At 44.0% G+C, this 15,612-nt stretch overlaps 1 protein-coding gene across 2 annotated transcripts in view; it reads right to left on the reverse strand.

Moving 5' to 3' along the window:
- Positions 1-11,145: 11,145 nt before the first annotated feature.
- Positions 11,146-15,612, reverse strand: part of PHF20L1 (PHD finger protein 20 like 1) — a 91,138-nt gene continuing 86,671 nt past the window's right edge. For both annotated transcript variants that reach the window (XM_075825710.1, XM_075825711.1), the window contains 2 exons: positions 14,821-14,971; positions 11,146-11,613 (listed from right to left, as the gene is read on the reverse strand). In XM_075825710.1, coding sequence (XP_075681825.1) covers positions 11,471-11,613; positions 14,821-14,971 — 294 coding nt within the window. In that variant the 3' untranslated portion in view covers positions 11,146-11,470. The remainder of the gene's footprint in view (positions 11,614-14,820; positions 14,972-15,612) is intronic.

Consider the following 15,612-nt stretch of genomic DNA (forward strand, 5'->3'; position numbering starts at 1 on the left):
GTGAACGCAGTACCCGGGTCATTGCAGCAGATTTCAATGCAAGACACCCTACGAGACCACCCATCTCCCATGCTACAGTTTGCAAACTGCTTGCCAAGTTTCGTGAAACTGGTTCAGTGTTGGATTTGCCCGAATGTGGACGCATGAAAACTGTCACTAATGAAGAAACATCATTGGCTGTCCTAGCTTCATTCAGCAAGAGCCCACAGCGTAGCACTCGCCGCATGTCACTGGAGAGTGGCATCAGTCCAACATCCCTTCGGCGGATATTAGCTACTCACAAATGGCACCCTTTCAAACTCCAGCTGCTGCAGCATCTCAACGAGGATGACCCAGATCGGCGCACTGAATTTGCAGAATGGGCAAAACAAAAATTGGAACAGGACCCTCAGTTTACACAGAACATTTTGTTCTGTGATGAGGCAAACTTTTATGTGAATGGTGAAGTTAACAAACAAAACCACCGCTATTGGTCTGACACTAACCCACATTGGATAGATCCCTCCAAGACTGTTGGAACACAAAAATTGATGGTATGGTGTGGTATATGGGGTACAAAGATAGTGAGGCCATTCTTCATCAATGGAAACCTCAAGGCCACGGGATATCTGAAATTGCTACATGATGATGTGTTTCCCTCTTTATGCACTGCAGCTGGCACGTTCCCTGAGTTTTTCCAGCAAGATGGTGCACCACCACATTATGGGTGTCAGGTCCGAGCATTCCTAGATGAACAGTTTCCTGGAAAGTGGATTGGTCGTCGTGGGCCAGTTGAATTGCCCCCTAGGTCTCCCGATCTGACCCCCTTAGACTTTTATCTTTGGGGTCATCTGAAGGCAATTGTCTATGCTGTGAAGATACGAGATACTGGAAGCCTGTGCTAGCATTTCTTCTGCGGTGTTGCTATCAGTGTGTGAAGAGTGGGAGAAGAGGGTTGCATTGACAATCCAACACAATGGGCAGCACTTTGAACACATTTTATAAGTGGTCAGAAACTTGTAAATAACTCATGAAAGAATAAAGTAACGTTAAAACCAAGCACACCATTGTTTTTCTTGTGAAATTCTCGATAAGTTTGATGTGTCACATGACCCTCTTCCCATTGAAAAAACTAAAGTTGGATACAAAATGGCCGAATTCAAAATGGCCGCCATGGTCAACACCCAGCTTGAAAAGTTTCCCCCCTCCCATATACTAATGTGCCACAAACAGGAAGTTAATATCACCAACCATTCCCATTTTATTTAGGTGTATCCATATAAATGGCCCACCCTGTAGACCCACTTGTTAACGTCTACACCAGAGGATCCTGACTCTGACACAATGATGAGCCTCACTTGGAGGTGACTTTGGCGTCAATCACTGGCCACTAGGGTCTATTCCTTATGGGATGATTCACAAATAACCGATTAGATCTTATTGATGATCTGTCCTATTAGTGCAATGATACCAACAAAGATTACAATGCGGTTAAAGGGGACGTGTTCTGTATAGATGGCGGGTGAACCTCAAAATCAACTCCTCTGGTGGGCCCAAGGAACCCTAGTCTGACATAGTCTACAAGGCCAAAAGTGTGTAGACTTTGATAGAAGCTAGTGCAATGTCTCATTCTAAAACCTTGGGTGTTCATATAGCGTTGGCCTCTTTTTGTTCCTCCGCTCTACTAGAAGGCCCTACTCTAAAATGAGGAACATAACTGCTGGGATTAAAGCTCATTTTGTCACAGGAGAATCTATGATGTTGGACACTAGTGTTGGTCATTAAGGCCTGACCCACAATTGATATTCCCAATCATTCATCCACTCAACGAACCAATCAACCATCTATCCGGGTGTTTGTTGGGTTTGAGGTCAGGGTTTTGAGTAGGACCACTCAGGATCGGCAACTCATTTTTTATGGACATTGCTTTGTGCCCAGGGGTAGAGAAAGCCTCCCAAAGAAAGTTCTCCTGGCGTTAACTAAACCCAAATGTATCCATCAGGGTGCCAGAGGGCGCAGCGTCATTATAGGGTCCAATGGCGTTGTGCTAAGGGCCCAGAGCATTAGAGGGAGCCACAGCCAAATGACATCTTATATCTTGATCGTCGTTGGAACTCACTTTTCCTTATACTGAACTCCCAACCAACTACTTCTCGTCACAGAGTAAGGGCTTATTCACACGAACGTGGGGAAACTCGGACTTGAAAAACAGCTTTTTTTTCACGTCTGAGTTTCACCAGTGTGGGACCCGTTTTCACGGATTCCTATAGACTTGAGTCTATGGAGGGATCCGTGAAAAGGGAAGAAAATAGGACATGTTCTATTTTTCAACTGACCCTTCACACAGTTGGTTGACACAACGACCGTGTGAACAGCCCCTTAGAAATACAGGTTGTTTTAACGGCCGTCACACGGACGTATTCAACTTTCGTGTGAATAAGCCCTTAGGCGCCACGCACACGTCCGTAGATTTCATCCATCCGTAAATACTGTCCATAAATAGGGATCCGTAGTCATTTATAGTCATCCGTAAATAATCCGCATATACGGAGCAGTGTCTGTAAATACGGTCCATAGTACATCAGAAAACAGGGAGGAATCTTGGGTAATCCCCTGGCGTCGAATAGCAACGCTTCCGTAATTACGGACGACTACGGATGCACATCCGTAACCGTCAGTACTTACGGTAGCGCCAATAAATTTTGATTAAAAGCGTACATTCTATTCTATTTTAAAAAAGGACATGTTCTATCATTTCTACGGCACGGACACCCATCCGTAAAAATACGGAAATGCGTCTGTAGCCCATAGAAATGACTGGGTCTGTAATTACGGTCGTGTGCATGGGGCCTTAAATGGCAACACAGCCTACAGCCATTGTGGCCTAGTCCGCCAAAAAACACGTAAAAAAAACTCTTGATTAAGCTTCCCATTTACATCAATGGTAAAGCGCGCTGTTAGTACATAAAACGCGCTTTTTTACGCGAGCATTGAAAAAAAGCGAGTTGCGTAAAAAAGTGGCGTCGGGTCAATTCTTCATGCGTAAAATGCTCCAAATGTTCCCATAGTCAGTGGGAGTCCTAATTATGCGTAGCCTGCTGTAGGTACTTTTTTTTTATTTTTCATGTTACTAACTTAATTTTTATTTTATTTTTTTGCAGGTTCTGCTGGACCGTTTGGACTACGTCGATCTACGTTTTTTAAAAATTAAATGGGTTGCGTGGGGGAGTTTTTTATTTTTATTTTTTTAATCTTTTGGTAGGGCGTATTCACACAGTGCGGTTTTGACACATTTTCGCCGTGCGGCTGAAAACTGCATCAAAACAATGACCGTAAAAACGCATGCAATTTTTGATTCGCTTTTCGGCCACGCGGGAAAAATGCTGCAAAACCGCACTGTGTGATACATCGCAACAAAATGACGGTCGATTGCACGTTATTTCGATCGAGCTGCGGAGCCCACTCCCCGCTACGGCATTTATCCTTCCTGATGAAATATACACAGCGGGTAATTCAGCTCCAGTCATTTAGAACTGTGGTTTCAAACCAGTATTCCTTCAGCTTTTGCAGCACTACAACTCCCAGCATGCCAATAACCGTAAAACCACAGCTTATAGATCACCGATTTATAGTATAATGCTCATATATGGCCGGCAGGATGAGGGTGCTCGTATAGTAATAACTCTGCGCACTCATCCAGTGACGCGGCTCTCAGGTTCTTGAGTTGTCACTGGGGTGAAGTGAACATGTAAGAGGCTCGAGAACACACAACAGCACATTTCTTCCCATTGTGGAGTATCTGATGTGCATCGCCCAGACATCAAGCTGAGTCATTGTATAAGGAAAAGTACTGCAACTTTCTAATATACTTTGAGCTTCAACGTTTATAGCAATATCTCTGCATCCTGTCAATGAAAGGGAATATTGTTTACATTTAGAGGACTAATAAAAAAACAGCATTTTGACCTAGTCCTGTTCACACAGCTGCATTTTGGTACAATCCATCAATGAGCTAACCACAGCAACAACAACTGTCTTTCCCATGTTCTGGACTTTAATACATTGTAACATGATGCAGCTGTGTGGGCAGGACTAAGGCCTCATGCACACGACCGTAGCCATGTGCACGGCAGTGATTTTCGGGTCACCCGCGAGCCGCACGAAAATCGCGGGCCGTGCACATGGCCGCGGCCATTATTTTCAATGAGCCCGGACCGCAGAACACGGCCGTAATAAGACTTGTCCGTTCTTTCTGCGGTCCGGGCTCCTGTGAAACTACTTGGTCATCTGTGGATTTGTCCATACTGGTAGCTATGTTATGACGAAAATAAAAAAAATCTGGTAGTTTGCCTTTGGTCGTGCAAGAAGCAGCAGCTGAAACTGGAGAAACAGAAAAGAGAAGCGGATCCCGGTCATCAGTACCAGGAACAGACCCCAACAGTGATAAAAGGAGATAATTAGGTGGAGGAAAAAAACAACACACAAGTCTAGCAATGATATTTTTAATAAACAATTTTACATACAATATTGTACATATACATCAGTGTCAGAAATGTACAAGTGCCATGTACCTCCAGTGAAAAGTACGTTCTAGGCTGAGTAATGTGGACCGGGGACAAAGATCCGTGCTCCACCTATAGAGATTAGAGACTAAGACATCATGATTGTTTGTTTCTTGCAAAAATAAAATGAAAACTCATGGACACAAAGCAAAAACCTAAAAACAAAATAAAGCCGATTGAAAATTCCTTAAAAGGTTTTTACAAAAAAAAATAATTGAAATGTTAATGGCCATCAATATCTGATCATGAATGTCCAACTACTGACACCCCTGCCAATCAGCTGCATGAAGGGACTGCCTGGTACTGCAGCTCAGGAATGAGCTGCAGTACCAGGCACAGCCACAACTAAATGTACGGCGCTGTGCTCCTTCATGCAACTTGTTTGCGGGGGTGCTGGGAGTCAATCTCCCACTGATCAGATATTGATGGCCTATCCTAAAGATAGGCCCCTAAATATTATAGTCCTGGAAAAGCCCTTTAAGACGTAAGCACTTGAAAATCCATATAGCCTATGATCTCAAGACTTCAGCTGTTGTGCTACAGATGCCAGAAATCTGATGTGTTGTAGGTAGAATTGCAAACCCAGTAATGCTCTATTTCTTGTGCTGTAAATGAGTCTCCACCTTTAATCCTTATGACGTTTTCAGGTCCAAAATTCCGTACTTTGTTTTTCTGATACAGAGCACCAAATCTACTGCATAGTCAGGGTTAAAAGTCTAAATATTAGCGGCTTGCAGCCACCACTAGGGGGAGCTTAGGAGCTTCCTGCATACTGTTTTATTGAGTTCAGTGTATAACAGTATGCAGTAAGCTCCTGAGTTCCCTTAGTGGTGGCTGCAGGTATAACAAGCATGTTATCTTTTAACTCTATGGCTAAACTGGGGATTTGGAGCTCTGTGTCAGCTAAACAAAGCTCTGGCCACTATACAGATATAATGAAAAATTAAATCAGCACAGAGTTTTGAACCAATTTAATTTAGCTCGACATTTGAGGATTAGTAAACCCATCATCCAATCAATCAAATATAAACAAGAGATCAGATAAATACATGAGGTTATACACCGGTGAGAACAAATAGTTCTAGCAGTGACTTGAAATGAACACTCTGGGCAAAGCCTATACAATCTAGTGCTAGGCCTGAGGAGGCGGAGCATGACACAGGGATTCAAAAACACCAAAAATAAAAGACGGTGTCACGCTCCACCCCTCGGTCCTGCACTGGGCATAGGCAGTATATCAGTTGAGCCTGGAGTGTTCCTTTAAACAGCATTTTAAAAATGATAATACAAAACTTTGTAGTAAACATTTGTAATTTAGAAATAGAAGCTTTTTCTAAAAACTTTTTGTTAAATTCTGAATGTCCATCCCATTATTCCTAAGGCTTCATTTACACGGCCGTGTTCGGTCTGTAAGATACAGTCCGTATGTCGGCAGTATTTCCTGGACCGAATGCAGGTCAGGTAGCCGGACTCCTAGCATCATAGTCGTCCATGACGCTGTGAGTCACTGCCTCCCCGCAGGAACATTGTCATGTACTGAAAACATGATTACAATATGAGACAGCGTTCCCGCGGGGAGTGACTCCTAGCATTATAGATAAGAGTCCGGCTACCTGAACTGTGTTCGGTCTGGGAAATACGTCCGACATACGGTCTGTATCTCACACACTGAACACGGCAGTGTGGACTTAGACTTAGGATGAGGCACGGTTTCTCTATGAATAGAGGAGCTTTCTCCAGTGCTGTTTCGACACCGCTAAGTAATAAACTGGCAAACTGCTTAGAAGAGTGGGGGAAGGGAAAGGACAACTACTCTACACGCATTTCTGTCTCATGGTCTGTCAAATTTCAAGCCCTCCTAGATGCCAGACAAATACTCAGTGCAAAACGGATACACTGCGGCCGATTTATTATCACAGCGTGCTCATATAGTATATAGCTTCCATTCCCAACTGTGTTTTCAACTGGAGATACCTCTGGTTGTTTCACATCTAGAACTAGCGATCCTGGTGTCACCGCTATTCTAGGTGGTCCACAGCCAGAGATATGGCTATTTGAAGTGATCCCCCTTCCCTCCAACCTCAATCTCTCACACTGTGTGAAGCAGCTTCATGCTGATAGGTCAGCGTCAGAGGCTGTGAGGAGGCTCCACCTCCGGAGAATCGCTGGTGGTGACGCCCACTTGTCTAGTTGAGCCTCATTTGCATATTTAGAAAAAAGCTCAGAACTTGTAAATTAATAAACTTTTTGGGACACAATTTCACTAGTATTATCAGTGTGACAGCGCCTATCAGATTATCTAGGAGATTGGGCATTACTAAACTAGTGACAGATCCTCCCTAAAGATAGATAGGGATGAAAATGCACCAAATTTTTCAATGACGCGCAGGCTGTTTGATAGATTTGGCGAATCTTGGCGCATGTTCGACGCTTTTCTCTTCTTTAGACCACCTATTGGGTGGTATACTTTAGACCATATGTAGCACCACAAATCTGGCGCACGCCAGTGATAAAACTGGCGCACTTCAAGACTCGACAAATCCACAGCCATATTCTAAGTATGCCACCTGACATGGCGAACATGCTGCAAATAATCAATGCTTTCTAGCAAATGCATGAATTAATTTGGCCAACACTATATGGGCCAAGAAAACAAGGGCACGAAAAGCTGGAACAGAGGAGCAAATCTGCCCCGTGTTACGCCTAGTGTAGGGCCTGAGGGGATGGTGCATGACACAGGGATTCAGAGCGTATAACGGTGTCATGCTCCGCCCCCACCGGTCCTGCACTAGACATAGCAGTATCAGCTTTGCCTTGAGTCTTCCCCCAGGATTCATGTATCTCCAGTTTTTTCGCGTCAGTGACAATTATTGTAGTGTCTCTGTGGTGAGTTGCACGTTAAGACCACATTCAGACATGGCAGATTTTTTACCGATTCCGCAGCTAAGAAAAGTACAATATAACCCCATTCGCACGGGGCAGACTTTTCTACTGTGGATTTGAGGGATTTTGTAAAACTCAAGCCTGCCAATTCGGTCAAATAATTGATAAGGGAAAATCTGCCGCAAGTTCCATGTGTATAATATGCAGCTACTGCCACAAATTAGTTGCGGATTTGCAGCATAAACAATCGCTGAATTTTTTGAACCACCTTTTTTTTCAGCTGCAATTAATCCGCACTTTTGGGGATTGATGGCGGACCCATTCTTTTCTATGGCCCATGCAGATGACCATGATTTGCACGGATTAGTGCAGGGGCCGCAAGTACGGACCGCAAAAACTCTGAAATACGGGTGAATTTTTATGGATCCGGGAGTCCAGATGAAACATGGATGCACAAGGGTTTTTTGCGGTCAGACGGGCTGCAGCGGACCGCAAAACCAATACGGTCGTGTGCATGAGGCCTTAGAAATTTAGCCGCAAAATATCTACAACAAAGTGCAGTACAATACACGTGAATTTTTTAGTTATATTTTAAAAAAAATATTTTAGCAGCATGACTATTCGGGTATGTTCACACGGCCCAAATAACGGCTGAAAAATCAGAAGCCGATGATCCGACGAGGCGTTTTTTACGCGACCGTTTTTAAAAACGGCCGCGTAAAAAAAAGCCTCATAAAAAGAAGCACGTGTCACATCTTCACATCTAAAAAAAAATCTACATAAAAAGTTGAGCCACTATGTAAATAAACTTATCTTATACATCCTGTATTATACTCCAGAGCTGCACTCACTGTTCTGCTGGTGGAGTCACTGTGTACATACATTACATTACTTATCCTGTACTGATCCGAAGTTACATCCTGTATTATACTCCAGAGCTGCACTCACTATTCTGCTGGTGAAGTCAATGTGTACATACATTACATTACTTATCCTGAGTTACATCCTGTATTATACTCCAGAGCTGCACTCACTATTCTGCTGGTGGAGTCACTGTGTACATACATTACACTACTTATCCTGTACTGATCCTGAATTATATCCTGTATTATACTCCAGAGCTGCACTCACTATTCTGCTGCTGGAGTCACTGTGTACATACATTACATTACTTATCCTGTACTGATCCTGAGTTACATCCTGTATTATACTCCAGAGCTGCACTCACTATTCTGCTGGTGGAGTCACTGTGTACATATATTACATTACTTATCCTGTACTGATCCTGAGTTACATCCTGTATTATACTCCAGAGCTGCACTCACTATTCTGCTGGTGGAGTCACTGTGTACATACATTACATTACTTATCCTGTACTGATCCTGAGCCACATCCTGTATTATACTCCAGAGCTGCACTCACTATTCTGCTGGTGGAGTCACTGTGTACATACATTACATTACTTATCCTGAGTTACATCCTGTATTATACTCCAGAGCTGCACTCACTATTCTGCTGGTGGAGTCACTGTACATACATTACATTACTTATCCTGTACTGATCCTGAGTTACATCCTGTATTATACTCCAGAGCTGCACTCACTATTCTGCTGGTGGAGTCACTGTACATACATTACATTACTTATCCTGTACTGATCCTGAGTTACATCCTGTATACTCCAGAGCTGCACTCACTGTTCTGCTGGTGGAGTCACTGTGTACATACATTACATTACTTATCTTGTACTGATCCTGAGTTACATCCTGTATTATACTCCAGAGCTGCACTCACTATTCTGCTGGTGGAGTCACTGTGTACATACATTACATTACTTATCTTGTACTGATCCTGAGTTATATCCTGTATTATACTCCAGAGCTGCACTCACTATTCTGCTGATGTTAAGTGGTGTTTTAAAGTGTATGTACCCTTTTTAAGTGAATTATCTGAAATAATCTCTGCCAAGAGAATAATACACATAAATAACCTTTAATTAAGACACACATAAAAAATATCAGTTCTATAATGCAGCTGGAGGATCGTCCCTTTCGTCATTGTTGTGTTCTTGGTCTTGGGGGATTTATTTCCTGTAAAGTATTTAAAATGAAGCGAGAACATTTCCCCAGGAGTATCTTAGTGGTTCTGCAATGACCAGCCTCGTCTGTTCCGCTTGTGTCCTCATACCCGCTGAGGTCATTTATTATCATGTACATATGAGAAAGAAAATTACAGCAATCTTGAATTACGCAGGGCAAAATAATATTTATATATATGTTATATACATCTATTTTAAACGCTGCAAATAAGACGACTAAAATTGCAGATAAAACATCTTCAGTGAACCCAGAACGCTGGAAGGACCTCAAAAAGAGGATATTCCAGTTGCCTGTAGTAGTCGCACTTTTGGCACAATTATCCGTATGATGCACGCTCTTGTAAAAAAAAAAACCGGTTAAAGCAGTATTGCAAGAGTAACCCCCACAGACAAATAATAAGGGGGTGGGCAGTGAACGTCTCCCCCCCCCCAAAAAAAAGAAGCTGAAATGAACAGTCTTGTAGAAATCTGGTTGAGACTCTCAGGGGGTGGGGCCTAAACACAGGGGTGGAGCTTAGATTGCAACAAGAGCATTGGCAGAAGGTTTATGTTGCTCCGCCCCTTTTCTAACAGTTATTGTTTCACACACTCTAGCAGTGGAAGGCGGAGTTAAAATGGATTGCCACAATTTAGAATAGAAAGGGATCGAGGAAACAGAGATCATGTTAAAAGGGGAATTTCCAGTCCCAGTGGTGAGACCTGCACCTATCAGATATTTACAGCATATCCTGTGGATTTATCATAAATGTCTGACATGGGAATACCCCTTTAAGTGCTGCTAGGCTCGTTTTAGTTTCTTTTGAAGGGTTTCTGTCCCTTTAAGAATGAATAAACAGCAAAAATCAAAACATATGTCTATAGGTCAACGTTGATAAACTGCGAATACCAAGGGCGACAAAATCTCCAATCCATTTCCGATCACCCTATACACATTACTATGGTAACAATCACAGTGGTTGGATTGGAGAAACTTTTATGCAGGAGGCCGGATAATAATGGGATAAAAGAGGTGATTTACACCTACAAGATATTAAAAAGCGAATCCTCGGTGCGGCAGTTACCCGATAACCTACTCTATCATTACCTACTCTAATAAAAATCAGCTTTTTGTACACCGACTTCCTGCCGAGTTTATGCTTATATACAGGAACAAGCAATGCCGCAGTGTAAAGCATGGTGGAGGCACATAGTCAGGGAGGGAGCAACCATATTAATGGCCACCTATGTAATGCATGGAGAGGCTAGGTCCGCAAGGACTGGTGCCACCCTTACAGAGCAGATCTTCATTCTGAAGGGCATCCTGAGCAGGCGACTCCCTACTATTATACCAATATGCTGTAATTGAGCAAACGGACAGGGGTTGTCGTGTTCAGACAATCCCTTTAAATTATTTCTAATGGTCTTGAGTTTGTAGTATTTACAGGAGGGTAGGAGTACTTTTCTTATAGGTAGAAATCAAGTTGTACTTGCTCTTAGGCTGGAGGTACACTCAACTGTATGCAGTACTACTTAAAGAAATCACGTCCTAAGCCTGAATAGGAATATAAGAAGCACCTGCAATACTGCTTTAAGCCGAGGGCAACACAAAATCAGTATGGAAGGAGGAAAAAAACAAAAAACTGGAGTTGCTTTTAATGCTTTAAGAAAATTCGGAATTAGGATGTAATACCACTGCCCCGCCAGTAGAGGGGGCACATCTTATTCCTGATTGTGTCCTTATCCAAGGAATGATAAGTCACGGTACGATTCGCTTTTCACGTTGCTTGTCTCAAGAGCCTGGAAGTCTGGACTGGCTCGAGTTAATAATCCTTGTGAAGGATTAATACTAAATAATAATATAATATATATATTTTATTTATATTGTCAATAAAATCTGTACAAACTTTGTATCCTAAGTAAGAAAATAGTTCAACCCATGGCAGCTGCCAAATCCCTCGGTCTTCTCTTTCGTCATACGGAGCAGAGTGTGGTGATTTGCTGAACTTTGCCCATGTCTATTAAAAGCTGTTTGATGCGTCTCTTTAATTGCGGCAGCCTGGTCAGGGGGTCGGGCGGCTCCAGCTCCCCGGTGAAATCCAGCCAGCTCTCTAAGACTTGGAGGAAATGACAAAAAGTTAGCGTTAGACAGGAAATGGTTAAAAAAATTTAGGTGGGGTCTGGTACATAAGGATGAGCGGTGCCCTTCCCCCTACCACAAAACCACCAATATTGTCCACGACCATTGCTGTAATAGGTCACATGACTTCTACCACGCCAAGCAACACTGCTGCAAAATGATATGACTTCCCTAGACTGCAGATTCAGCAATTTCTGGTCCCAGCCCGCAACTTTCTATCATCTTCAATGAACATTGTCTTTTTTGCAAGGATTGGATAAGGTTTTGGGAAATGGTAACTGATAATAGAGGAGTTACTTATTTAGGAGAGCGGTTACAGTATCTATCTCTAGGGAACCGGTTAGTCCGTAGGCTACACAGACAGTTCAATGAATTTCAATTGGCACAATGTAATGCTTCATTTCTCCCTGTGGAGGCGCTGCAAGGAAACTTGACCATAGCTGATCATTGGGGGTCACGGCAGTGGGGACACTTTGTGATTGGCTTATTTTTGGTGGTCCCTTTTAATAGAAATTATTGTTCAAAGCCGAGAAAATTTTTACACAATTTCATGTGACATTGTGTCAGTGCATGTGTGAGTGAGTAAGCGTGTGAGAGAGTGAGTAAGCGTGTGAGAGAGTGAGTAAGCGTGTGAGAGAGTGAGTAAGCGTGTGAGAGAGTGAGTAAGCGTGTGAGAGAGTGAGTAAGCGTGTGAGAGAGTGAGTAAGCGTGTGAGAGAGTGAGTAAGCGTGTGAGAGAGTGAGTAAGCGTGTGAGAGAGTGAGTAAGCGTGTGAGAGAGTGAGTAAGCGTGTGAGAGAGTGAGTAAGCGTGTCAGAGAGTGAGTAAGCGTGTCAGAGAGTGAGTAAGCGTGTCAGAGAGTGAGTAAGCGTGTCAGAGAGTGAGTAAGCGTGTCAGAGAGTGAGTAAGCGTGTCAGAGAGTGAGTAAGCGTGTCAGAGAGTGAGTAAGCGTGTCAGAGAGTGAGTAAGCGTGTCAGAGAGTGAGTAAGCGTGTCAGAGAGTGAGTACGCGTGTCAGAGAGTGAGTACGCGTGTCAGAGAGTGAGTACGCGTGTCAGAGAGTGAGTACGCGTGTCAGAGAGTGAGTACGCGTGTCAGAGAGTGAGTACGCGTGTCAGAGAGTGAGTACGCGTGTCAGAGAGTGAGTACGCGTGTCAGAGAGTGAGTACGCGTGTCAGAGAGTGAGTACGCGTGTCAGAGAGTGAGTACGCGTGTCAGAGAGTGAGTACGCGTGTCAGAGAGTGAGTACGCGTGTCAGAGAGTGAGTAAGCGTGAGAGAGTGAGTAAGCGTGTGAGAGAGTGAGTAAGCGTGTGAGAGAGTGAGTAAGCGTGTGAGAGAGTGAGTAAGCGTGTGAGTGAGTAAGCGTGTCAGAGAGAGAGTAAGCGTGTCAGAGAGAGAGTAAGCGTGTCAGAGAGAGAGTAAGCGTGTCAGAGAGAGAGTAAGCGTGTCAGAGAGAGTAAGAGTGTGAGAGAGAGTAAGAGTGTGAGAGAGAGTGAGAGAGAAAGTGTGAGAGAGAGAGTGAGAGTAAGTGTGAGAGAGAGAGTGTGAGAGTGAGTGTGAGAGAGTGAGTGTGAGAGAGAGAGTGAGAGTGTGAGAGAGTGAGAGTGAGAGAGTAAGCGTGTGAGAGAGAGTAAGAGTGTGAGAGAGAGTAAGAGTGTGAGAGAGAGTGAGAGAGAGAGAGAAAGTGTGAGAGAGTGAGTAAGTGTGAGAGAGTGAGTAAGTGTGAGAGAGTGAGTAAGTGTGAGAGAGAGAGAGTGTGAGAGTGAGTGTGAGAGAGAGAGTGTGAGAGAGAGAGTGAGAGTGAGAGAGAGTAAGCGTGTGAGAGAGAGTGAGAGTGTGAGAGAGAGTGAGAGTGTGAGAGTGAGAGTGTGAGAGAGTGAGAGTGAGAGTGTGAGAGAGTAAGCGTGTGAGAGAGTAAGCGTGTGAGAGAGTAAGCGTGTGAGAGTAAGCGTGTGAGAGTAAGCGTGTGAGAGAGTAAGCGTGTGAGAGAGTAAGCGTGTGAGAGAGTAAGCGTGTGAGAGAGTAAGCGTGTGAGAGAGTAAGCGTGTGAGAGAGTAAGCGTGTGAGAGAGTAAGCGTGTGAGAGAGTAAGCGTGTGAGAGAGTAAGCGTGTGAGAGAGTAAGCGTGTGAGAGAGTAAGCGTGTGAGAGAGTAAGCGTGTGAGAGAGTAAGCGTGAGAGAGAGTAAGCGTGAGAGAGAGTAAGAGTGTGAGAGAGAGTAAGAGTGTGAGAGAGAGTAAGAGTGTGAGAGAGTAAGAGTGTGAGAGAGAGTAAGAGTGTGAGAGAGTAAGAGTGTGAGAGAGTAAGAGTGTGAGAGAGTAAGAGTGTGAGAGAGTAAGAGTGTGAGAGAGTAAGAGTGTGAGAGAGTAAGAGTGTGAGAGAGTAAGAGTGTGAGAGAGTAAGAGTGTGAGAGAGTAAGAGTGTGAGAGAGTAAGAGTGTGAGAGAGTAAGAGTGTGAGAGAGTAAGAGTGTGAGAGAGTAAGAGTGTGAGAGAGTAAGAGTGTGAGAGAGTAAGAGTGTGAGAGAGTAAGAGTGTGAGAGAGTCCGGGTATATTCACACATGGCAGATTTGTTGTAGAATTCTCTGCAACTAAAAATGTAATTCCATACATGTGAACGGATATCTGCAAACACCATTCAGATGAATGGGACAGATGCAGATATTTCTGCAAGAAATCTGCCATGTAAAGATACCCTAAGAGTGCGTGAGATCCAGAGACCGCAAGCGAGACCAAGAGTGCGCAAGAGAGAGTATACGAGAGAGTAAGAGAAAAAGAGTGTTTGAAAAAGAGTGAGAGCGCCTCAATAAAGAGCAAGAGACCGCAACAGCGTGCAAGAGTGCGCGAGGGACAGCGAGAGCGTGAAACAGATGAGTAAGACAAAACAGCGAAAGGGTAAAAGTGTGGGCGCGCAAAGAGACAGCAAGAGTATAAGAGAAGCTAAGAGTGTGTGTGAGTAACAGACAGTAAGAGTAAAAAAGAGAGAAAGTGTAAAGGACAGAACGAGTGTGAGTCTGAAAGAGAGAGTAAGAGACAGTAAGTGTGGTGTGTAAGAATAAAAGAAAGCGAGAGTGAAAGTGCGAGAGTAAGAGAGAGTAATAATGTGATGTTTAAGAGCGTAAGAGTGAGATGTGAAGAAGAATAATGTGGAGGAAAGTGGAAACCATGAAAATATATTTTGGTACGTACCATCTACCTCCTTCTCTATGAGGTCCATGCGGCTGGTGACCTCGTTCTGGACCCCTTCTATGTGGGTGAGGAGATTGAGCTGCCACTGAAGGTGCGTGTCCAGCTGCTGCTCCGCTGCTTTCTTGTCATTACAGAATTCTGCCGCTACGACCTGGAATAGAAGGATTTATGATCAGTCATCGAGGAGTCGTGCGCTCCGGGCAGCCGCTTATATAGTGAGAGCCAACACCGCCACCGGCCACGGAAGAGAGTCATCTGCAACGTGACAAATATAATGGACTGTCTCTGAGCAGGGACTGTTGTTGAACCACCTGATTGAAGCCAAAGGGATCAGCCAACCACCTGTATGGGACAGCCCAGTCCAGTTACCCTGTGGGATAAGCGGCAGTAGAGGTGTCTGGCGCCAGCTCATCCCACTCTCCCTATTGACAGAAACACGCATACACGTTCAATCTGAGAAGATCTGTTTATTGGGGTCAAGAGAGGTAGCGGTCAGCTGAATGAGCCAAATTCAGCCTAGGGTTATTATATGTATGGCCGGCTTAGCGGCTGTTCCCATCCACCTCCTCGCCTCATCTTTGGAGTGTCAAACGGGATCCGGGGATTTGCCATAAATGTCTTAAGATGGAAATATTTTTTTGTAATATCTCTCTGTGTAAGAGATGCAGTGTGTTATACTTCGTGCGGGGCCTGAGGGGGCGGAGCATGACACTGATGCAAACAAAGAGAGAATCCTTGTCATGCTCCACCCCCTCAGGTGGCACTAGGTATAACACAGTATCAGTCTTGCCT

The sequence above is a fragment of the Rhinoderma darwinii genome, chromosome 5 (assembly GCF_050947455.1).
Source record: "Rhinoderma darwinii isolate aRhiDar2 chromosome 5, aRhiDar2.hap1, whole genome shotgun sequence".
In the NCBI taxonomy this organism is placed as follows: Eukaryota; Metazoa; Chordata; class Amphibia; order Anura; family Rhinodermatidae; genus Rhinoderma; species Rhinoderma darwinii.